The 17,500-nt window shown below is 51.3% G+C and overlaps 1 protein-coding gene across 13 annotated transcripts in view; it reads left to right on the plus strand.

The window, feature by feature from the left end:
- EBF3 (EBF transcription factor 3) overlaps window positions 1–17,500 on the plus strand; it is a 118,186-nt gene that overhangs the window by 64,610 nt on the left and 36,076 nt on the right. For 9 of the 13 annotated variants that reach the window (XM_045809488.2, XM_045809498.2, XM_045809487.2 and 6 more), the window contains exons 7-8: window positions 13,645–13,726; window positions 17,191–17,335. In XM_045809488.2, the coding sequence (XP_045665444.1) occupies window positions 13,645–13,726; window positions 17,191–17,335 (227 nt within the window). The remainder of the gene's footprint in view (window positions 1–13,644; window positions 13,727–17,190; window positions 17,336–17,500) is intronic. The other 4 variants (XM_045809489.2, XM_045809494.2, XM_045809493.2 and 1 more) reach the window with 1 other exon arrangement.

The following is a 17,500-nucleotide window of genomic DNA, read 5'->3' on the forward strand; positions in this document are numbered from 1 at the left end:
AGAAATGAGCGCTTCCCCTGCTGGTGCCTTAGCCCTGGGTCATCACGCAGGCCGTTGGCAGAGAGAGGCGGGCCCATAAATCTCCCATAACAGCCTGATTGGCTACAGGTTAGCCCTCGAGGAAGAGGTTGGAGATGGGACAGGCTTGGCCAAGAATCTCAAAATTTCCCCGATAACTGGGGGTAGAGAGATGCCAAGCTCTTCCTGTCACTTTAGCTATTTCGGAACTACCTCTGTCATGAGTCGAAATGCCTCTCACCAGGGCCACACGGAAGGTTCTGCGAGCCACTGAAGCTTTGATGCTTTGCGGTTATGCGAGGGAGATTCTGGAAAGTGCGCTGTGGGCCCCTGAGCGGTGGTGCTTGCCGCCAGCAGGCCACGAAGGAGGGCACGTAGCTCGCGGGGGCCCCCATGTCTGTACAGATGTCACCATGAGTCCGAATCAGAGCTGATTGCAGATACTTCATTGAACTCTGACTTCTGCAAAAATGGAAATAAATATGGAGGGGAAAACACAACAGTCGTTCTCGCGAAGAACGGCCTCAGGACAAAGACAAAGAATAAAAAATGTCTTTTGTATTTACTTGAAACAAATGAATGGTATCAGGTGAAAAATATCTGTCTGTGCTTGCTCAGATTTAAGGCCTACAAATTTGCACCTTATTTCAATTTCCTGCGTGCACTGGAGGAAGTGCGAATAGCTTATTCAGAGGCAGATTAATGCAAAAGAGCTGAGGGGGACATAAATCCACAGGCAGTGACTTGTACCATCATGTAAGTGTAATGATTATCCAACTGGAATCAGGGCTCAGAGTATCAGCTTAACACAGAGAAAATTTGCTTGATGGGAGAGTATTAAAGTCATGCTATAATATATCCGTATACTGTGACTAAATTTTATAGTTCATGAAGCATATTAGTATTACACTATATCCTGGTACATTCAAAAGGTGATTTCCATTTAGATGCTCATTTTTCATGAAGATAAATATGACATGAATCATAATTTCCCTGAAGTAAATATTACAAATAATAAAATACTCAGGCAAGCAAGTTGAGGAATGACAGTAATGTTTTCCATTTGTATGGTAAGTGGCGAACCTTGTGGCCTATCAAGTAACAAATTGAATGTTTAATCTTTTTCCATGCAGATTGAGGATGGCAAAGTGGCAGCGGGCCTCACAACAAATTGAGAGTTCTCTGGTGGCTCATGGAGTATCAGCTATTTTGCCTTTGGAGGCCAATAGAGGGTGTCAGCAGAGCTTTGTCAAAATATATCACGAGCATGAAGTTGTAAAATTGCAATTTACAACAAAAAGACTTTGGGATAACGGGCAAATCTTAGGCATGCTAAATACATAGCAAATATTTAGAGAGGCTTTGTAAGCAATTTAAATATTGTTAGGGGAAGTTGTGTAGCATCTGGGGCGCATCCCAGAGGTGCAGGAAGGAATGTATCCTATCAAATGGTAAATAGACTATTCCAAATGATAAAAACATTCTTTAGCTGCCAGCCGATGGAGTTACCCTAATTGGTGGAAGGGGGCTTCACGCTGGGGCCAGAGACCAGGCTGGGTGGTTGCCTTTTGGGCGCATCCCACCTCTTGGCATTGGGGGAGCGGCATCCTTGTCTCCAAATTTTGAAGTCCCTTCTGGGCCCTGGGGACCCCGGGGGGCAGCGACCGTTGTTTCTGAGGCTCTCCGGGTCGTGGCAGCGAGACAGGGTTAGAGCTGCGCACGAGCCTGGGGTCGTGACCCTCCTGGCCACCGCTCAGGGGCACGTGTACCGTACAGCCAGGGACGCTCATTTCGTTAAAGGTTCTGTTGTATATTAATTTTAAGTTGCAGCGTCTGCACTACAGGATGACGCCACCAGCATGTTGATGAAGGATTTTATACATGAAAAAATTTTCATTATCTGAGTTCCCAGAGACCTGCCGATTGGTTGGCCGCCTGACCCGCAGCTGTCTCGGAGTGTTAGGGCGGCGGCTGGGGCAGGAAGGTGTGCACTGTGCTGTTTTCTCTGTTCCGTGAGCAGTTCACGGGGCTCTCTACTCTCAGGGAAGTCAAGACTCTTCATAACCAAAAAGAAATAAAGAAAAAAAAGAAAAAACCATTGAAGTGGATTTTGCTCATTTTTCTCTTGGATTTCAGGAGCGTGAAGAAGGGACACGTGCAGGCACTGAGTTATGGTGTAGTCAAGTAGGGGGGGCAGGAGGCTGGCCTCCGTGGTCACAGGGTCTCTATAGTTTGCATTTTTGTTACATGCGACGCAGCCACGGGAAAAGAAGTTAGGGAATACGGCCTACTTTTTTGTTTTTTTAAACAGGATATTCTTCAGTGAATTCATCCTGGTTGCTTTCCTGAGTTCTTTTAACACGTGCCCGAAAGAGGGGTGAGGCTCTCTAGTTGTTGCAGAGTGAACGACACACTTGTGTGTGTCCTCGCGAATCACACCAGGAAGGGCAGGCTTTGTGAAACTCACGCACGGGTGTTGCTGGCCCTTTAGCTCTGGGGGGCCGCAGAGGTCGTGGGTGGGCGGGTGTGGATGGAGCCCCTCGACAAGGAAGTCTGCTGGCAGAAGAGCCAGAGAGGAAGACCAGACGACCCCGGTGGGAGGAAGGGTCTGTCCCAAGTTTGTTGGCAGGCGGGCGGCTGTGTCCTGATTGCACAAGGGCATCCCTGAGCGCCCCATGGACGCCGCGGCCAGAGGCCCTCTAGTGGGGACAAGTGGCACTGCATGCCTCCGCCTCTGGCAACAGTGTGGACCCTCAGGAGCCCCAAGCTCACTGTGGACCCCCACTCCAGCAGGAGGACAGCGAAGTGAGGAGGGGGCCGAGGAGCCTTCAGGGGCCTCCTTGTGGACCCTGGGCGCAGCGATGGGAACACGCCGGGCTGCCCACGTGCCGGGGCGTGACAGCAGCAGAGGTGACATGCCGTGTCCTTCCCAGAGAGCAGACACAGCCTTTCTAAGGATGCCCACCTGCTTTGTCCAGCGGATGCTGGTTTTGTGAGGTTGTGCCCTTGTGAAGTTGCACCTGAGCAGGACAAGCAGAGTGGTGCTGCCCGTTGGCCACGAAGCCACTGTCGCTTGTGGTTCCATGGTGGGGGTGGGGGAGCACTTTTCCCGGCCCACCTGCTCTGCTGTCACTCCCCTGGCCCGTGCTGTGCCGTCTGTGGGGCCCCTGCTCACACTGGGGTTTGGATAATTCTCTACCTTTTTTTGTAATTGCAGAATCATAAAATATTTTAATTTCAAGGTTAGCAATTTTCTCTTGCATACTTAATTTATAATTAGCTGGTTTATAAACCTGTTCTGCGAATATAATTTTACTGTTGCCAAGTGTTCTTCATGAATAATTAAGGGCAAATCCCTATTTATCAAATTATTAATATACCTAATAGCCTTGTTTTCATAAACAATGCATTGGAGTTGGATTTAAAGAAAACCACCTCTCAGGGATCTGGTGTTCTGTTCCCACCGTGGTGGGGACCCGCTCGGGGTGTCTGCACAGAGGGACGCTTGTGCTGTGTTGATGTCACGGCCCCCGGCCTTCTTTCCCCCACAAAGGCCCAGGTATCAGTAGCTGGACAAACACAATGGCCATTCACCAGTGGGACTGGCCTCCTCAGCCTCGTGAACAATGTTGTTATTTGTTCTAGCCATTCACCAGGAGCATTTTTGGAGGAAATGTAACAGATGAAACCATCCTTTCAGCCTTTAAAAAATCTCTTTCGGCATAATCCTACCCCCATTAGTAGGGGACCGCTTTTCAAAGTGAGGAAAGCAACTTTTATGTGTGAATTTGGACCTAAAGCATGAAAAGCTGCGGTCCCTCCCTGCAGTCCGGCAACCCAGACCATACAAGGTTCGGTCCAGAAGACAGAGGAAGAGCCGGAGGAGAACGGCAACTCGGGCCGGGCGTGCGGGTGGGCCGCCCATGGAGGCTCACATGTACCCCTCCCTCAGCGCCCTCCCTCTCGTGGAGACCAGCACAACGGTCCTTCCTCCTTGTGCCCAAATCCAGATCAGCTCTCGCCGGAAGAAGGTCCCCGCTCCCACTCATGAGTTGTTCGAACAGTTGAAACAATAAGAAAGCCACGGCGCTAATTCAGAACTCGTCCTTAAAGACCAAACTTGTATGGTCTGCCGGCCAAGGTTGTGGGGTGCCGTCTCTTGCCTCCTTGCTGAGCGTGGGGGGCACGTCTGCAGCCACGAGGGCCGGGCCATCCGGCCTGGCATGGGGGAGGCCGTGCTTGCTTCTTCCCGGCTGCTGGGTTCCTGGTGGAGGCTCTGGAAGGAGGTAGGGCCGGGCCGTGCTCTTCTTGGGGCTGGCATGTGCGCCCACTCGCCATGTGTGTGCGACTCCGTGTGTATGATTCATTCCAGAGCAGTTTTAGTCCTCATAAAATATTCATTTTGGTTGTGCAGGGCCCTGTAATTGCCATCTCTCACCCTGAATTATTTATACCTTGCACAGACTGACAAAGCTTTGCCATGCAGCACTAGATGAATCAGAAACACGGATCTTTGCTGCCAACAGCATTATAGTTTCACAAAATATGGCACCCACGTCATTCTGGGCTGCCTCATCTCTAAATCCAGCTTTTCTTGATTTGACATTTTCTTTACTCTTCCATTGTCTTAGGCAGAAAGGTTGCCTCTCAACTCAAAGCAGCAACCTTTCCTGCTTGCATTATAGCCGCGGTGCTGGAGAGGACTAATGTGTCTTTATTGCCCTTACTTTTTTATGCTCGGTAACAAGACAGTGCTTGGGCTCACTTTAGAGCCATATATTATACATTAGCGATAAAATGATGCAAATAGTCCTGAATACTCTTCAAACAGATAGTGGAGATCAGCCCGGATCTAGCTGCTTGTCACAAAAACAGAAAATGAAAGGTGATGCGAGAAGGTGGGTGGGGGCGCGCCCCCAGTCGTGGGCTCTGGGCGGGCGGGGTCGGCCTCCCAAGCACCCCGCTCCCCGCCTCCCGAATGCCCCTGCTCCCTGCTTGCCACCTCCTGGACCCGGGCTCGCCCCGCCGCTGGGCGCTGCCTGGCACGTCTGTAGGCCTCTGCAGCCCGGCCTTGCTGGGGGGCCCGGGACGCGGTCTCTCCCCCCACGACCTTCACCGCTGCGGGCGGGACGCGAGCGCTCTGAACGAGGGACGCGGGCATCACGTCCGAATATTTAGGACCAGCGTGCTAACATGAATTCGGGGCTGGGAGGCCGGAGCCAAACTCCTCCACAAATCTTTGGAAACTAGAAAGCAAAGAAACCCAATCGGCTCTGAACGTTGGGAGCTTTCATTTCCGCGCGCAGACAATGACAGCCTGCCACAACTCCAGGGGAAAATCCCCGTGTGCCGAAGGCCCCAGAAAAGATCATCTGTGGAATATTCACACAGACAGCTGTATGGCGGCGTGGGGAGCCGAGCGAGGTTTACCGTGATTTTAACACCTTGGCCCTTCCCTGAGCCACAGACCAGGATTAATTTATGGCTCCTGGCTCATCAACAAAGGGACGTGAAGAGGGAAGGCTCAGTGCTGTTTCGAGTAATGGATGACCTGGACACACATTTCTCTTGTATTTGTTGACACGCAGGGGTAATGAAGTTAAAGCTTTGCACACATGTGCCCCCTCATTAAGCTGCATTACCTGCATTAAAACTAATAATTGCCACTCAGAGCTGTGCTCCCATTAATCATTTATAATGTTTTAATAAGTTTTTAATCAGGACCTAAAAGGCGAGAGAGGCCGGCATAGGCAGGTTCGACACTGGTGTCCTGTGTGCGTGCATGGGCTTGATTTAAAATGTGATTTTTTTTATTAATAATTCAGCCCACAAAGATGATAGTTCTTAATTAAGCAAGCTGGCATGGTTTGGGGGGGGGTGCGTGCATCTGAGCAGGAGAAGATGAACAACATCTTTCCCACTTAGAGATTGTGGGGGGGAACCCCGAAAAACAAAAAAAAATATACATTTGTTTTGAGAACGATCTCCACAGCCATCTGAAGTCAGCGTGGCAGGAAGAGCATGCCTGTTCTCTTCAGATCCTGAAAAAGGCACCCGCGCGCGGTGGGAGGGGTTTGAAACCGTAAGTTTCGGTTCGCGTAGGCACTTCATCTCTGCGCACAAAGTCTCTGTGAGAAGTCTCCCCTGGAGCTGGCAACAAGTCAGGGGGTGCATCTGATGTGAGCCAAGTGATGCTGGCATTTTTCTTAAATAAGGAGCTTTGTGATCAGAGCTGGCAAATAGAGCAGTGTCCAGAGGGAGTGAGGAAGCTGTTTTAATGAGCCCACAGCGAAAGACAAAATACAGACTGATTGACAGGGCGAATGATCTGGTGGGGAAATAATGTCAATGCTGCATCGCCCATTAGAAATAGAGAAATAGGTAAAGAGGAAAAGAAAGATAGGCACTTGAAACAAGAACCCTAGTGTAAATACAGTGCACTTCACATTTCTTTTGTGTTGTGCAGTTGACTTCTTTTAAACAGATAACCTTATCAAAACTATCATGAAATATCAGGAACAGTTACAGAAAATACTAACTAGAATCCTGACAGCGAGGCGGGTCGGGGAGCTGACAAAGGCATAGGACTCCGGGACGCGTTTGCGTTTAAAGTGTCTGCCTGGGTTTTACTTATCTGAACACATTAAAACCACCCGGAAAAGTTTAATGCAAGTCATACAAATTTCTCCAAGACGAAGGCTTGGCAGGATCTGTTATGGACGTGGCTATCGAACTGGCCGGCAAAGCTATTAAATCCCATCAGGTCTCCTTGGCATCAATTTAATGAGAATCTTGCAAAAGTACAAGATCGTGGTATCTGCAAGTGCCTCCCGACAGCCACTGGTGAAAATGTGATGAAAAGAAAAACCATTATAGCAGAAATTTAGCGATAAGGCTCTTTGGAGGGATGGTGGGGCCTCGTGCGGCCCAGACCGTGAAGGGTTAATTTTCTAAACCTAATAATGTTCGATAGTGAGGTATTTGTCAGGAGATAAAGAAGTGATAGAATCTGGGAAGTGGGTCCCTTGGTGATTGTAGTACAAATATCGTTAATGCGGTGTGGTTACTACAGAGAAGGGAAGTAAAATAGCTCTAGTCCGCTGGAGACAGGCTCTGCCACAGTAGACCAGGAACCCCCAGACAAAGGCCAGTAATTGTTGAACCGCGAGTCAAGCCGTGGATGTTTTCAAATCCTCCTACACCTATATTTACATGCAGGATGCCGCGCGCGGGGTGCCGGCGCGCACGGAGCCCGGGATCCCATGGTGGAGAGCTGGGCGGCCCCGGGCCTCTCGCCGGGGAGGGGGCCCCCTCACGGAGGACATCTGGGCACGGCTGTTAAATTCAATACCGTCACCCTCTGCCCCTCCATTATGACGTCATGCAGGCCCTACAAGTATATGAGACCCATAACTTGAAATGTACAAGAATTTAATAAGTCTGGTGTTGGAGCAATTTGTCATGGCATATTTGAAGAATAAATCAGCCTAATGGAGCAGACTTTTCCTCCCGTATGGCATTACGGAACGTGAGCCCAGTAAGAGCTAATGGCAGGAGAGGGAGGAAAAGAGAGGCCTGACATTCAGACCCTCGCATTTTGGAAATCCGATCCGTATTGACCTGTGTGCTATCTCGGTGCACAGATCTGATGTCAGCAGAATGTAGTCTTGTATAGGAACTGCTCATTACAGGTTTTGTGAAGGAAGCACATTGTCTCTGAGCACCAGAACCCGATCAGCTAGAATTGCTCAGTAATCAATACTCCAGCGACTGATGGCCGGGCGCGTACACCACAGCTGCGGCCACTGCTTTCAGGGACTTCCCAGTAATTAGCAGGGACTTCAAGGAAGCACTCCACTGGTCACTTTCTTATCAGTCAGGGAAAAGTCTCTTAAAGGCTCTATCTTTTAATTTGACTCTTTAACTGTTTCCTTTCAAGAGCGCAGTGGTGGCCACAGCCCCGAGTCCCTGAGAGGCCCCTGCTCTCGTCCACGCACTCCTCCACGTCGGGGCGGGGACTGGGGGCTGGGGTGAGTCGCTGTGGGTTGACAGAACATGAAATTAATCGTTTTAAGGCACGCAATTCAGGGGTGTTTAGTACCTTCCCAGGATTGTGCAACCACCACCCCTCTGTGGGTACGGACACTTCCATCGCCACCAAAAGGAGACCCTGGGCCACTGAGGTGTTGCCCCCCCCTCCCCCCCGCCAAACTCCTGTTCCCGGCCCCTGGCCACCCCCAGTGGGCGGGGACTTTGCCAGCTGCATTTTCTGCTTGGTACCCCACACTCTTTCTTGTCAAGTCAACGTTATGAAAATAGCCTCCTGGTTTTGTGTTCTGGATTCGGGAACTACAAGCGTGGGGCTTGGTCTGGAATGGGATTCTCTGGGAACCTCCGGAAGCTCTCAGCACCATGATTCACACACGGAAGCTTTGGGTTTTCTGATTGATGACACGGAGGTCTACCCATGGCCGTCTTCATTTGCTGCTTATTAAGAGCTCAGCCTTAAAATGGAAAGGCGAGCACCCCCTGATCCCCCCTCCCCCACCAGAAAATGATATCAATATTTTTCATTCTTTTTTTTTTTTTTAAGATTTTATTTTATTTTATTTGACAGAGATAGAGAGGGAACACAAGCAGGGGGAGTGGGAGAGGAAGAAGCAGGCTCATAGTGGAGGATCCCGATGTGGGGCTCGATCCCATAACGCCCGGATCACGCCCTGAGCCGAAGGCAGACGCTCAACTACTGTGCCACCCAGGCGCCCCAATATTTTTCATTCTTGACTCAAATTTCCCATATTGCCTATAGTGGAGGACCAGAAGAGGAGGCCGTGCCTGCTGGGACAGAGGCTGGAATTGAGACGTGGGAGGGGTCTGTCGCAAGCCTGAGCTCTTTGCTCTGAGCCCAGCGTTTAGCCTGTGCTCAGATGGGGGCTGAGGACTCCTCGGACGGCCTGTCGGGCTCACCCCTTGCTGCATGCTGTCACTCACGTTTTCAAGCACGGGCGAGACCAAGCTCTGGAAGAGTCTAAGACTTGGTGATTAAAAATTAAAAAAAAAATAAAAAGGGGTGCCTGGGTGGCACAGCGGTTGAGCGTCTGCCTTCGGCTCAGGGTGTGATCCCGGCGTTACGGGATCGAGCCCCACATCAGGCTCCTCCACTATGAGCCTGCTTCTTCCTCTCCCACTCCCCCTGCTGTGTTCCCTCTCTCGCTGGCTGTCTCTATCTCTGTTGAATAAATAAATAAAATCTTAAAAAACAATTAAAAAAAAGTCCCTGCATATAGGATTCCCGAAATGCCGAGAGGAGGTAATTTCAAACAAGTGATACCCACATGCAAAAGGCAAGCAATTAAAACTGCTCAAAGTTCCTTTTTTCTCCTCAATCACCAGGGTGCGCACGCCAAGCCCACTGCATTTCTGAGGAGACAATCTATTTCTCCTTTGACCAGAGGGAAAAAAATCATTATTACATGATTAGTGGCTTCAGTTAGGTGAGAAGCAGCAGTGCAGGGACGGCGGTGAGGATGAGTGGTATTAATTACCTAACACTTGCAGGCAAGATAATTTTATCAGTGATTTGGCCACTGGTAAGTTGCAGCTTTTGATACAAGTGGGCAAGTTCTTAGCTACTGGAAACATGAGGGAAGGGAATGGTGTCAGATGAAATGCATCTCATCAGCTTTTCTCTGACAAACCAAATTCATTCCTTATGTAATTGATAACGGCCTTGTCCAATTATTTCACACATTACAATACACAGAGGCCCCCTTTACAGGTTTTGCAGGGCTGTAATTAGCTATGCTAATATCCCCTTTATTGGCCCTAATATTGCTCAACACCTTTTGCCATCCTGGAACCCACGAGAGCCCCATGGCCTGTCAGGACTGCTGATTATTGAGAAGGATAGCTTTAATCAAACATAATTGCAGTTAATTTTTCTCTCCTGCTCTCCGTTGCCAGCGTCTAATGCCACGGACTCCTTGATATTCCATTAAATTACAATTAAGCAGCCTCCTTTGTTTCTGATTGTCCTGAACACCACCACAAAGTTGTGCAGCCGTTTAAAGGAGAGCTGTTTGTCCTAATTGCCTACGCGCACACAAAGGGCCAATTTATACAATGCCCGTGTAGAATTTAAACAGTTCATAATGTAATGGATATTACACAGGAGCCTAACACTACAATTAAAATGATTTTCATCAGATAGAGAAGCTCTGGTTAATCAGCTTCATAAAAGTAAATATAAATGAACTAATTCATAGCTTAAACACACAGAAGTGGAGCAGACTCTGAAATGAGTGACTGCGGTGGGGGCTTGCCCCTTATTGTGGGGATGCTGAGGATGGGCTCCCGTCGAAACGGTTGGTCCCGTGTCTTGCGATGGCCCCGCTCATGGGGTCCTCGCCCGCCGCCTCGAGCTTCCTGTGGGCGCCGCAGCCTCTGGTCTGGACACAGCCAGGACCGAGCTTCACTTGGCTTGGCCGGCGCAGCCGTGGCCGGGCTCTGCTGGGTCGAGGTCCCCGCAGACATGAGGGCCTGCCCGGGGCTCTGCAGCGTGGACCGCAGGTACTGTGGCTGGAGCCGCGGCCCTGCGCCCACTTTCCCAGGTGCTGGTGCCCGGGAGGCGGCGGCCCCCGGAACCCGCCCGTGTGCGCCCTCGGGGTCGCTCGTGTGGCCTCTTCTGTGAATCCCCGCACGCTCTCCAGGCCGAAACCTGGTTTCCGAAGTAATGAGATCCTACCTCTCCCCCCTTCTAATCGCTACTGAGAACTTTCCAGGAGTGTGTGCGGTCTCCGAGCAGAATATTACTGGGGAGTTTCTGCGGATGTGCAGCGGTTTGCCCTGGGCTGCTGCCTTCCCTCCTGCCTGAGAGAAACAAGTAAATAAAGCCCATATTTCAAGCTTGATTTACTCTGGTACCTACTGTGAAAGCTGATGGCTCTTTAGGGAAATAAAGACAGGGTCAGGGAATTAGTGTACATAATGGTCATTTTGATGATGGGCCAACAGATGCGATGGGAAGCACACTGTACACAATTAAGCATAATGTACTAATGACAGGTTCGAATTTTTATCGCCTCTTTGCCATCGAGCAGCAAATCCATGTTTAGCAGTAATAGAGAGTTTATTGGTGTTAAAGCCAAAGATTTTCTGACATAGGAAAGATTTTTCCTTTCATAACAAGAGTATTAAATCCTTTGTGTACCAGACTCTGGAAGGGAGATATGTAAAGTGGTTGTCAGATATTTCTTAGGAAAAAAGCCAATTACAGGGTAATTGAGTAAAAGGATGAGAATTACCATTTGACTTCACGTGGAGGGCACCCAGCGACCTCACGCCCCCAAACGTCGGCACCGGCGTCTCTGCGCCCTCGGTGCCGGCCCTGCTTGGCTCCGGCGTCAGCGGCCCCACGCTGGTTCTCCTGTGCCACCCGCCTTAGGAAGAGGCCTCGCGGACTCCTCCACTTCATCACGACCCAGACAAGGCGGGAAAGTCAGCACGAGGCTCCTCTTCCTCCCGGCCGAAGCTCCCTGTCTCCGGCCCTCGATGTGGCACGGTACTGGGTCCGTGTCACTGGGACCAGAGCACGTGAAGGGGGTCCTGGCCCCGGGGCCGTGCGCGTCCACGGCTCATGAGACACTCGGGATTGAGGCAACACTGCCAGGGCCACCTCCCACATCAGCGCCTGTACCTGCACCCGAGCCGGGCCCCGAGAGCGCAGAGGTGCTCGCGGCCCGGTGCCCGGCTGTGTGCCGGTGGTAGTCGAGGCCCGAGAGCGCCGGGCCCTGCCTCCGCCCGCCCCCAGACCCCCTTCAGCACACGCTCTGCTGTCTTTGAGGTGAAGGGTGAACCGCCTAAAAAGACATCAAGGAATTTATTTAATTTTTTTTGACATCAAGGAATTTAAAGAAACCTCCTCCAGAGGGGGCAGGGGGAGGGTCCAAAAAGAAAAATCGTTCCCAGGACAAAAGCTCCCGCAGACGGCTCCGTGCAGAGGAGAGCCGCTCGGCCGGCGCCTGCTCGGAAGATTAGCCGGGCGGTAATGTGTGGCGTAATTGCGCCATGTGGCTGTCCCCGAAGTGCAGCCCTAATTGCCTGACAGGACGATAACTTTGCGACGCCCTCACCTTGTTAGGCCTTCCCGGTGCAGTCAGCGCCGCGCGGCCGCAGGTGCGTCTCATTTCCCTCTCTGCAGAGCGCGTGCGGCTTAATTGCACGGGGCTGTTAGGCAAAATCGGTGGGAGGAATATCAAGTAACTTACTGTGTGCCGCTGGCAGATGGTGCTGGGGTGCCGCGAGCTGAGCGTGGAGGTGAGGGAGTTAATAAAAGATGTCAATTCTGGCCTAAAATGGCGAGGCCTGGTGCTGTGCAAGAACGTTGAACGACGTGGCCGCTCTCCTCTTCCCCGTCCCTTGGCTGTTCTCCGGCTGTGCAGAGAAGTTGCCGGGACATGTTGGGGATGCAGCTAGAGACGCGAATCTTCGTCCACGGGGTCCTTTTTGCTTTCTGATATGATAATTGTCAACAAGGAACCTTGACCGTCAGGTTGAGCTCAAGGAAATCACGTGCAACTTCGTGAAAAACGAGTGATCCTCAAGTAGGACGGGTGATATGGAGACAGAAAAGACCGGGGGAGCTCTGTTAGTAGCCTTGCTGGACGGGACGCACAGACACAGAAGAGGGCACGTATGTCGGCCCAGAGACCCCCGCCCCCCGGTGCGTCCCCCGTGCCCAACGCCCATGCGCTTACGTTGTGAGCCAAAGCTTCTGTCCTTGTCACCGAGCACACGGGCATGGAGGGGACAGCGTGATGAGGTTTTTGTCACAGCATCTCAACACACTGTCAGGACCCCTGCATCTTCATGCCTCAAAGCACAAGGGCAGGCTTGGCGGGAAATAGAAAGGCGCTCGCCCCCGAGCCCAGGCTGGGGGCTGCTTCTCCTTGCTCTCCGCCTGAGCCACAGCTTCATTGCCATATCAGAATCTCCGATTATTTCCTCAAAAACACATGTAGACCCTTCACAGAAGTCATTGCAATCCTTAACAAACACCCTCAAATCCTCTCTTATCAAGAGTTGCGCCCACTGTAACTTAAAAAATTGGTCTTGGAAAGTCTGTTTACCTGGGCAGCGGTGTCCTCTGGGCTTAGACTGCCAGATAAAGTTGGGTACGTCCAGTTCCGTTGAAGTTATGGCTAAATAGCGGTGTTTGAGGCTAGGGATGCTTTGGGACGTAAGAACCTAAGGAACTTTGTCATCCGTCCAGGGCTCAGATGTAACCAGGCATCCTGTGTTTTATCTGCCAAAGCTGGCAGCCCCGTCTGGGCTGGACAGTTCCCCAGTGGTCACTGTGCAAAGGTCCAGGCAAGGGATGGCCAGTCTAAGTCGCAGCTCTTGTCATAAAGCTTAGAGACCCGTAATGTCGAGACAGATGGAAGTCTGTGGACATCTCCTGTGCTGGCTGTCAGGCGCCTCCAAAGTCGTCTCTCGGTACTGCCCCCTACAGGCGGCGAGCCGCGGTGGCGGGTCGCCTCCGCCACTGCCTGCGCAACAGTGTCGTTCTTGAAGTTTGTGAGTTTGTCTCGTGACCCTAACACATATCCGTTTTTTGTATTTTTATAGATTCTTTCTAAAGTTTTTCCTCAAGTGCAATCAGAACTGTTTGAAGAATGCAGGCAACCCTCGAGATATGCGGAGATTCCAGGTACACTTCTCTCAAAGGCACGCGGGCCACGGTCCGGACTTTTAACATGAAGTTTGAATTCTCTGATGTTGCGATTGTTCAGAAAACAGTCTCTAGTTCTCCAGGGGCTTGGGAGCAAACCAGAAGTGGCTCATTTGATAAAATATTTCAATCACATCACTTTAAAAATGATTCAGCCTCTTCAGTACGCCAGATTCACCGAGTCTGTGCACGCTGGGCTCCGAAAACGTGACCTTGGCTTATAAGGTGCACCTCTTGGGGCGGTGTGCCACGCCCGGCCTCTGCGTTGGGCTGCCAGGTACCTGGGAGTTCGAGTTCTCAGAGCTGCAGGTTAAGCCGGGTTCCCTCGGACTTTCAGCCACGGTGAGTCTCGTAGGTGTTTCAGAAGGACTGTTTCAGAATCTCTTCGAATATGTTTGTTCATCTGGAGCCCATTTCCTCAGCTGTACGTAGCCATGCACAGTTGATGAGAACTTGGAGCCCATGCCCAACGGTCTTCCTTTAGGGATGGATGGGTGGAGTTTTCATGGGGCAGAGCCACAGTGCAGCCTGCTGGGTAGGCACAAGACCTTGGGCCCTCCTCATGAGGGGAGCTGCACCTGTTTGATGCGGGCCCTTACAAATTCCAGAATGTTCTCCCAGCTCAGCTTCCTTTCCCTCAGGGTTGATGTGTTCTTGCTTCCTTACACCCGTGCCTAATTGCTAGACCATGTTCCTGGATGCAGGCTAAGTCATATTCTGGTTTGTTAAAGAGGATTTCATCTCAAGGAGAGAAGGTGGAGTGTTGGATGGGTTATCACTGAGTGCTTATTTTTCTTGCCTTTGTGAATGATTAAGAGGTTACTTCAGGGTGAGAGGTACTCCACGCACAATGGATTATTTTGCTGATCGTAATTGTAAAAATATTCTGGGCCGGGACACAGAACTGCTGCTAGTCCCTACCAACCAGAGAAGAATGAATGCTAGATTGGATGACTTACCAGCAAACCACTCAAGGTCATCTTTAGAAATTTAACTTATATTCCAGTCCTTTAGGACATGTGACATTTGTCTTTACAGCCAACCAGGCCATCAGAGAAGGGTCTGTGGGCTGGTCCACAGTCATGCTCTGCAGGTGGGGACCGTGTCTCTTGTAAACAGCTGGGCCTGCCTCCACTTTCTGGCGCCAGGCTGGACAGTGGTATCTGCCCATCAGAGCGGAGTGGAGGGTGCACACTGTCTTGCCTTTGGCCAACATGCCGTCAGTGGCGAGTGGGCCCACAGTTACTAGAAGGATTTACTCTGCTCCTTAGCTCATCATCCCACCTCTCAGAAGGTTGAACTGGACCTAAGAGTTTGGCAGGGCTTACACAGAATTTCCAGCTGGCTTCAGAAACTCAGCACCTTCCCGTAGGCACACTGCGGGGCTGGCCCCAGCCAAGGAGCAGAACCCAGCCGTCCACTCCCTCTGCTGAGCCACACGCTTTTCCCTGGGTGGCTGACCTATATAGAGATGGCAGAGCAAAGACAGTGTCCTTTTCTTATTTTTATTTTTACCTTTCTTGCTTCTTTAATGTATCGTGGTCTAAGAACTCAAAGAGGGTCAAGTCTGTGGCTCAGCATTCGTTCCGTGGCCTAGCCTGCTGCTCAGGGGATGGTGTGGGTCCTCCCGAGCCCTGCATCCTGGGGGCAGAGGCTGCCAGGGCACCGCACACGCCTGCCCCATAGGTGGGCGGCCGTTGATGAGAAGAAGATGACATGTCTGAGGCTGGACGTGGGGACGCCGATGGTGGTACCCACAGTGTTTGAGGCTCAGAGGGGCCCAATACTGTGAGACTCCAGTAGTCTTGGTGAGGCCCACCCAGGAAAGAAGCATCAAGGGAGCTGCCCCTGGGAGGGAGTTTTGGGGGGTACAGTGGGTATGGCCCCTGCTTCACAATCTTCCTGTGGGGCCGGAGATTTTTTATGGAAAAATCAATTACACATGTATTCGTATGCATATATAAAAAATATATGCAGCTTTGACCTTTTTTTAATCCTTAAAAAGCTATTTATTTTTGATACTTTATTTTTTTCTAACAGAATTTTTTTTAGGGGGGGGAAGGGGCAGAGAGGGAGAGAGAATCTCAAGCAGACTCCCTGGTGAGCACCGAGCCTGAGGCGGGGCTCGGTCCCACACCCTGAGATCATGACCCGAGCCGAAATCAAGAGTTGGACGCCTAACCAACTGAGTCACCTGAGGCTCCTCTAACAGACTAGTTTTTAAAGGGCAGTTTTAGGCTTTTGGGAAGAATCCATGGAAGGTTCGAGGCATTCCCATGCACCCTCTGGGGGCAGCCTCCTCCCAGTTGCCCCTGGTGTTCATGTCCTGCATTGGCGGGTACATTGGTTACATGGGATGAACCAGTTTCCGTTAACCAAGGTCCACTGTAGCTTTGGCTTTCGATAGTTGTTTTCCATGGCATGTTTGGACATATGCAGACCAGGCGGGGGGAGCAGCTGTGGACTGGGAACCCTCCCGGTTCCCTCCTCTCCTGTCCAGCCACATTTTTCTCTCTGGAGCTGTGCTTCTTGAGCTGGTACTGGCTCTCACCACTGGCCACGCGTGGCCAAGGCCGGGCTCCCCTCACCCTACAGCTGACTCCAGCCACACGAGTCCTGCTGTGAGACCCAGACTAAACCAGGGCCTGTGTCTTTGATACTCGTATCAGCTTTTCTGGAAATAATGGACCACATGGGCCCCCCTCTGTTGAAGAAAAATCTTAAGGCCGGGTAGTACTTCCCATTTCCCGAGTCCATTAAAAGGTGCCATTTCTGGGCGGCCTGGGTCGGCAAGGCTGTCCACAGTGGAAGGGGTCCTTCCGTTGGCACCAGGGTCCTTGCCAGCCTCCGCAGGGAACTTGAGAAAGGATGCTTGTTCTGGACTGAAGACACGGTCACTACTCACAGCTCAGTCTTTTCAGACACGGGAAGGTTCGTTACCAGACGTTAGATGGGATTGTCAGATGGACCCAGGGATCATGGCTGATGGGCTGGGGTAGCCGGAGTGCTTCTGATTTAGGAAGCCCGTTTTGGGCACTCTGAATCCTCACCACTCTTCAAGGGACGACAGTCTCAAGTGAACTAATTTTAATTAGATAAACTAATCAATATGTGAACAGATCAATCAAAACAGCAGCTTTAAAATGAGCGACTGGAGGGGTGTTTCTGAAGCTAATGGCTAGAAGAATATTTCTCTGAATTGAATTCACTTGTTAGCATAATAGGAGATTAAACCGTCATTAGTGTAGCGGGCTTTGAAGAGCAGCAATCCTGAGTCAAAACAGAGCAAAACAGCCCGCCCACCCCCACTCGCCAAAAAGCTGGGGCGCTGGCGGCCGGGAGGCGTCGGAGCGCGGGCGGCTCGCTCAGTGCGCGCGGCGGGGCTGGCGGCGGCTTCCGTCTTTCCTCCGCCAGCTCGTTTCACATCCGCTTCGTCTTTGCAGGTTGTTGTGTCGACAACGGTCAACGTGGACGGCCACGTGCTGGCCGTGTCCGACAACATGTTTGTGCACAACAACTCCAAACACGGGCGGCGGGCCCGCCGCCTAGACCCGTCAGAAGGTACGGCCCCTTCTTATCTGGAAAATGGTAGGCACACATGTTACATGTCTTTTTTTATTTGCAATGCTTCTTTTTCTTTGCACCATCCTTTATGTTGGTTCATGTCGCGCTGCCCTCACCAGGGGCCCCTCTCAGGGCCGCCGCCGGGGGCCTCTCCTGCTTCCCCTCTCCCGTTATGGGGGGGCCTCACTC

The sequence above is a fragment of the Ursus americanus genome, chromosome 6 (assembly GCF_024610735.1).
Source record: "Ursus americanus isolate L20-20 chromosome 6, mUrsAme1.1.p, whole genome shotgun sequence".
Lineage (NCBI taxonomy): Eukaryota > Metazoa > Chordata > Mammalia > Carnivora > Ursidae > Ursus > Ursus americanus.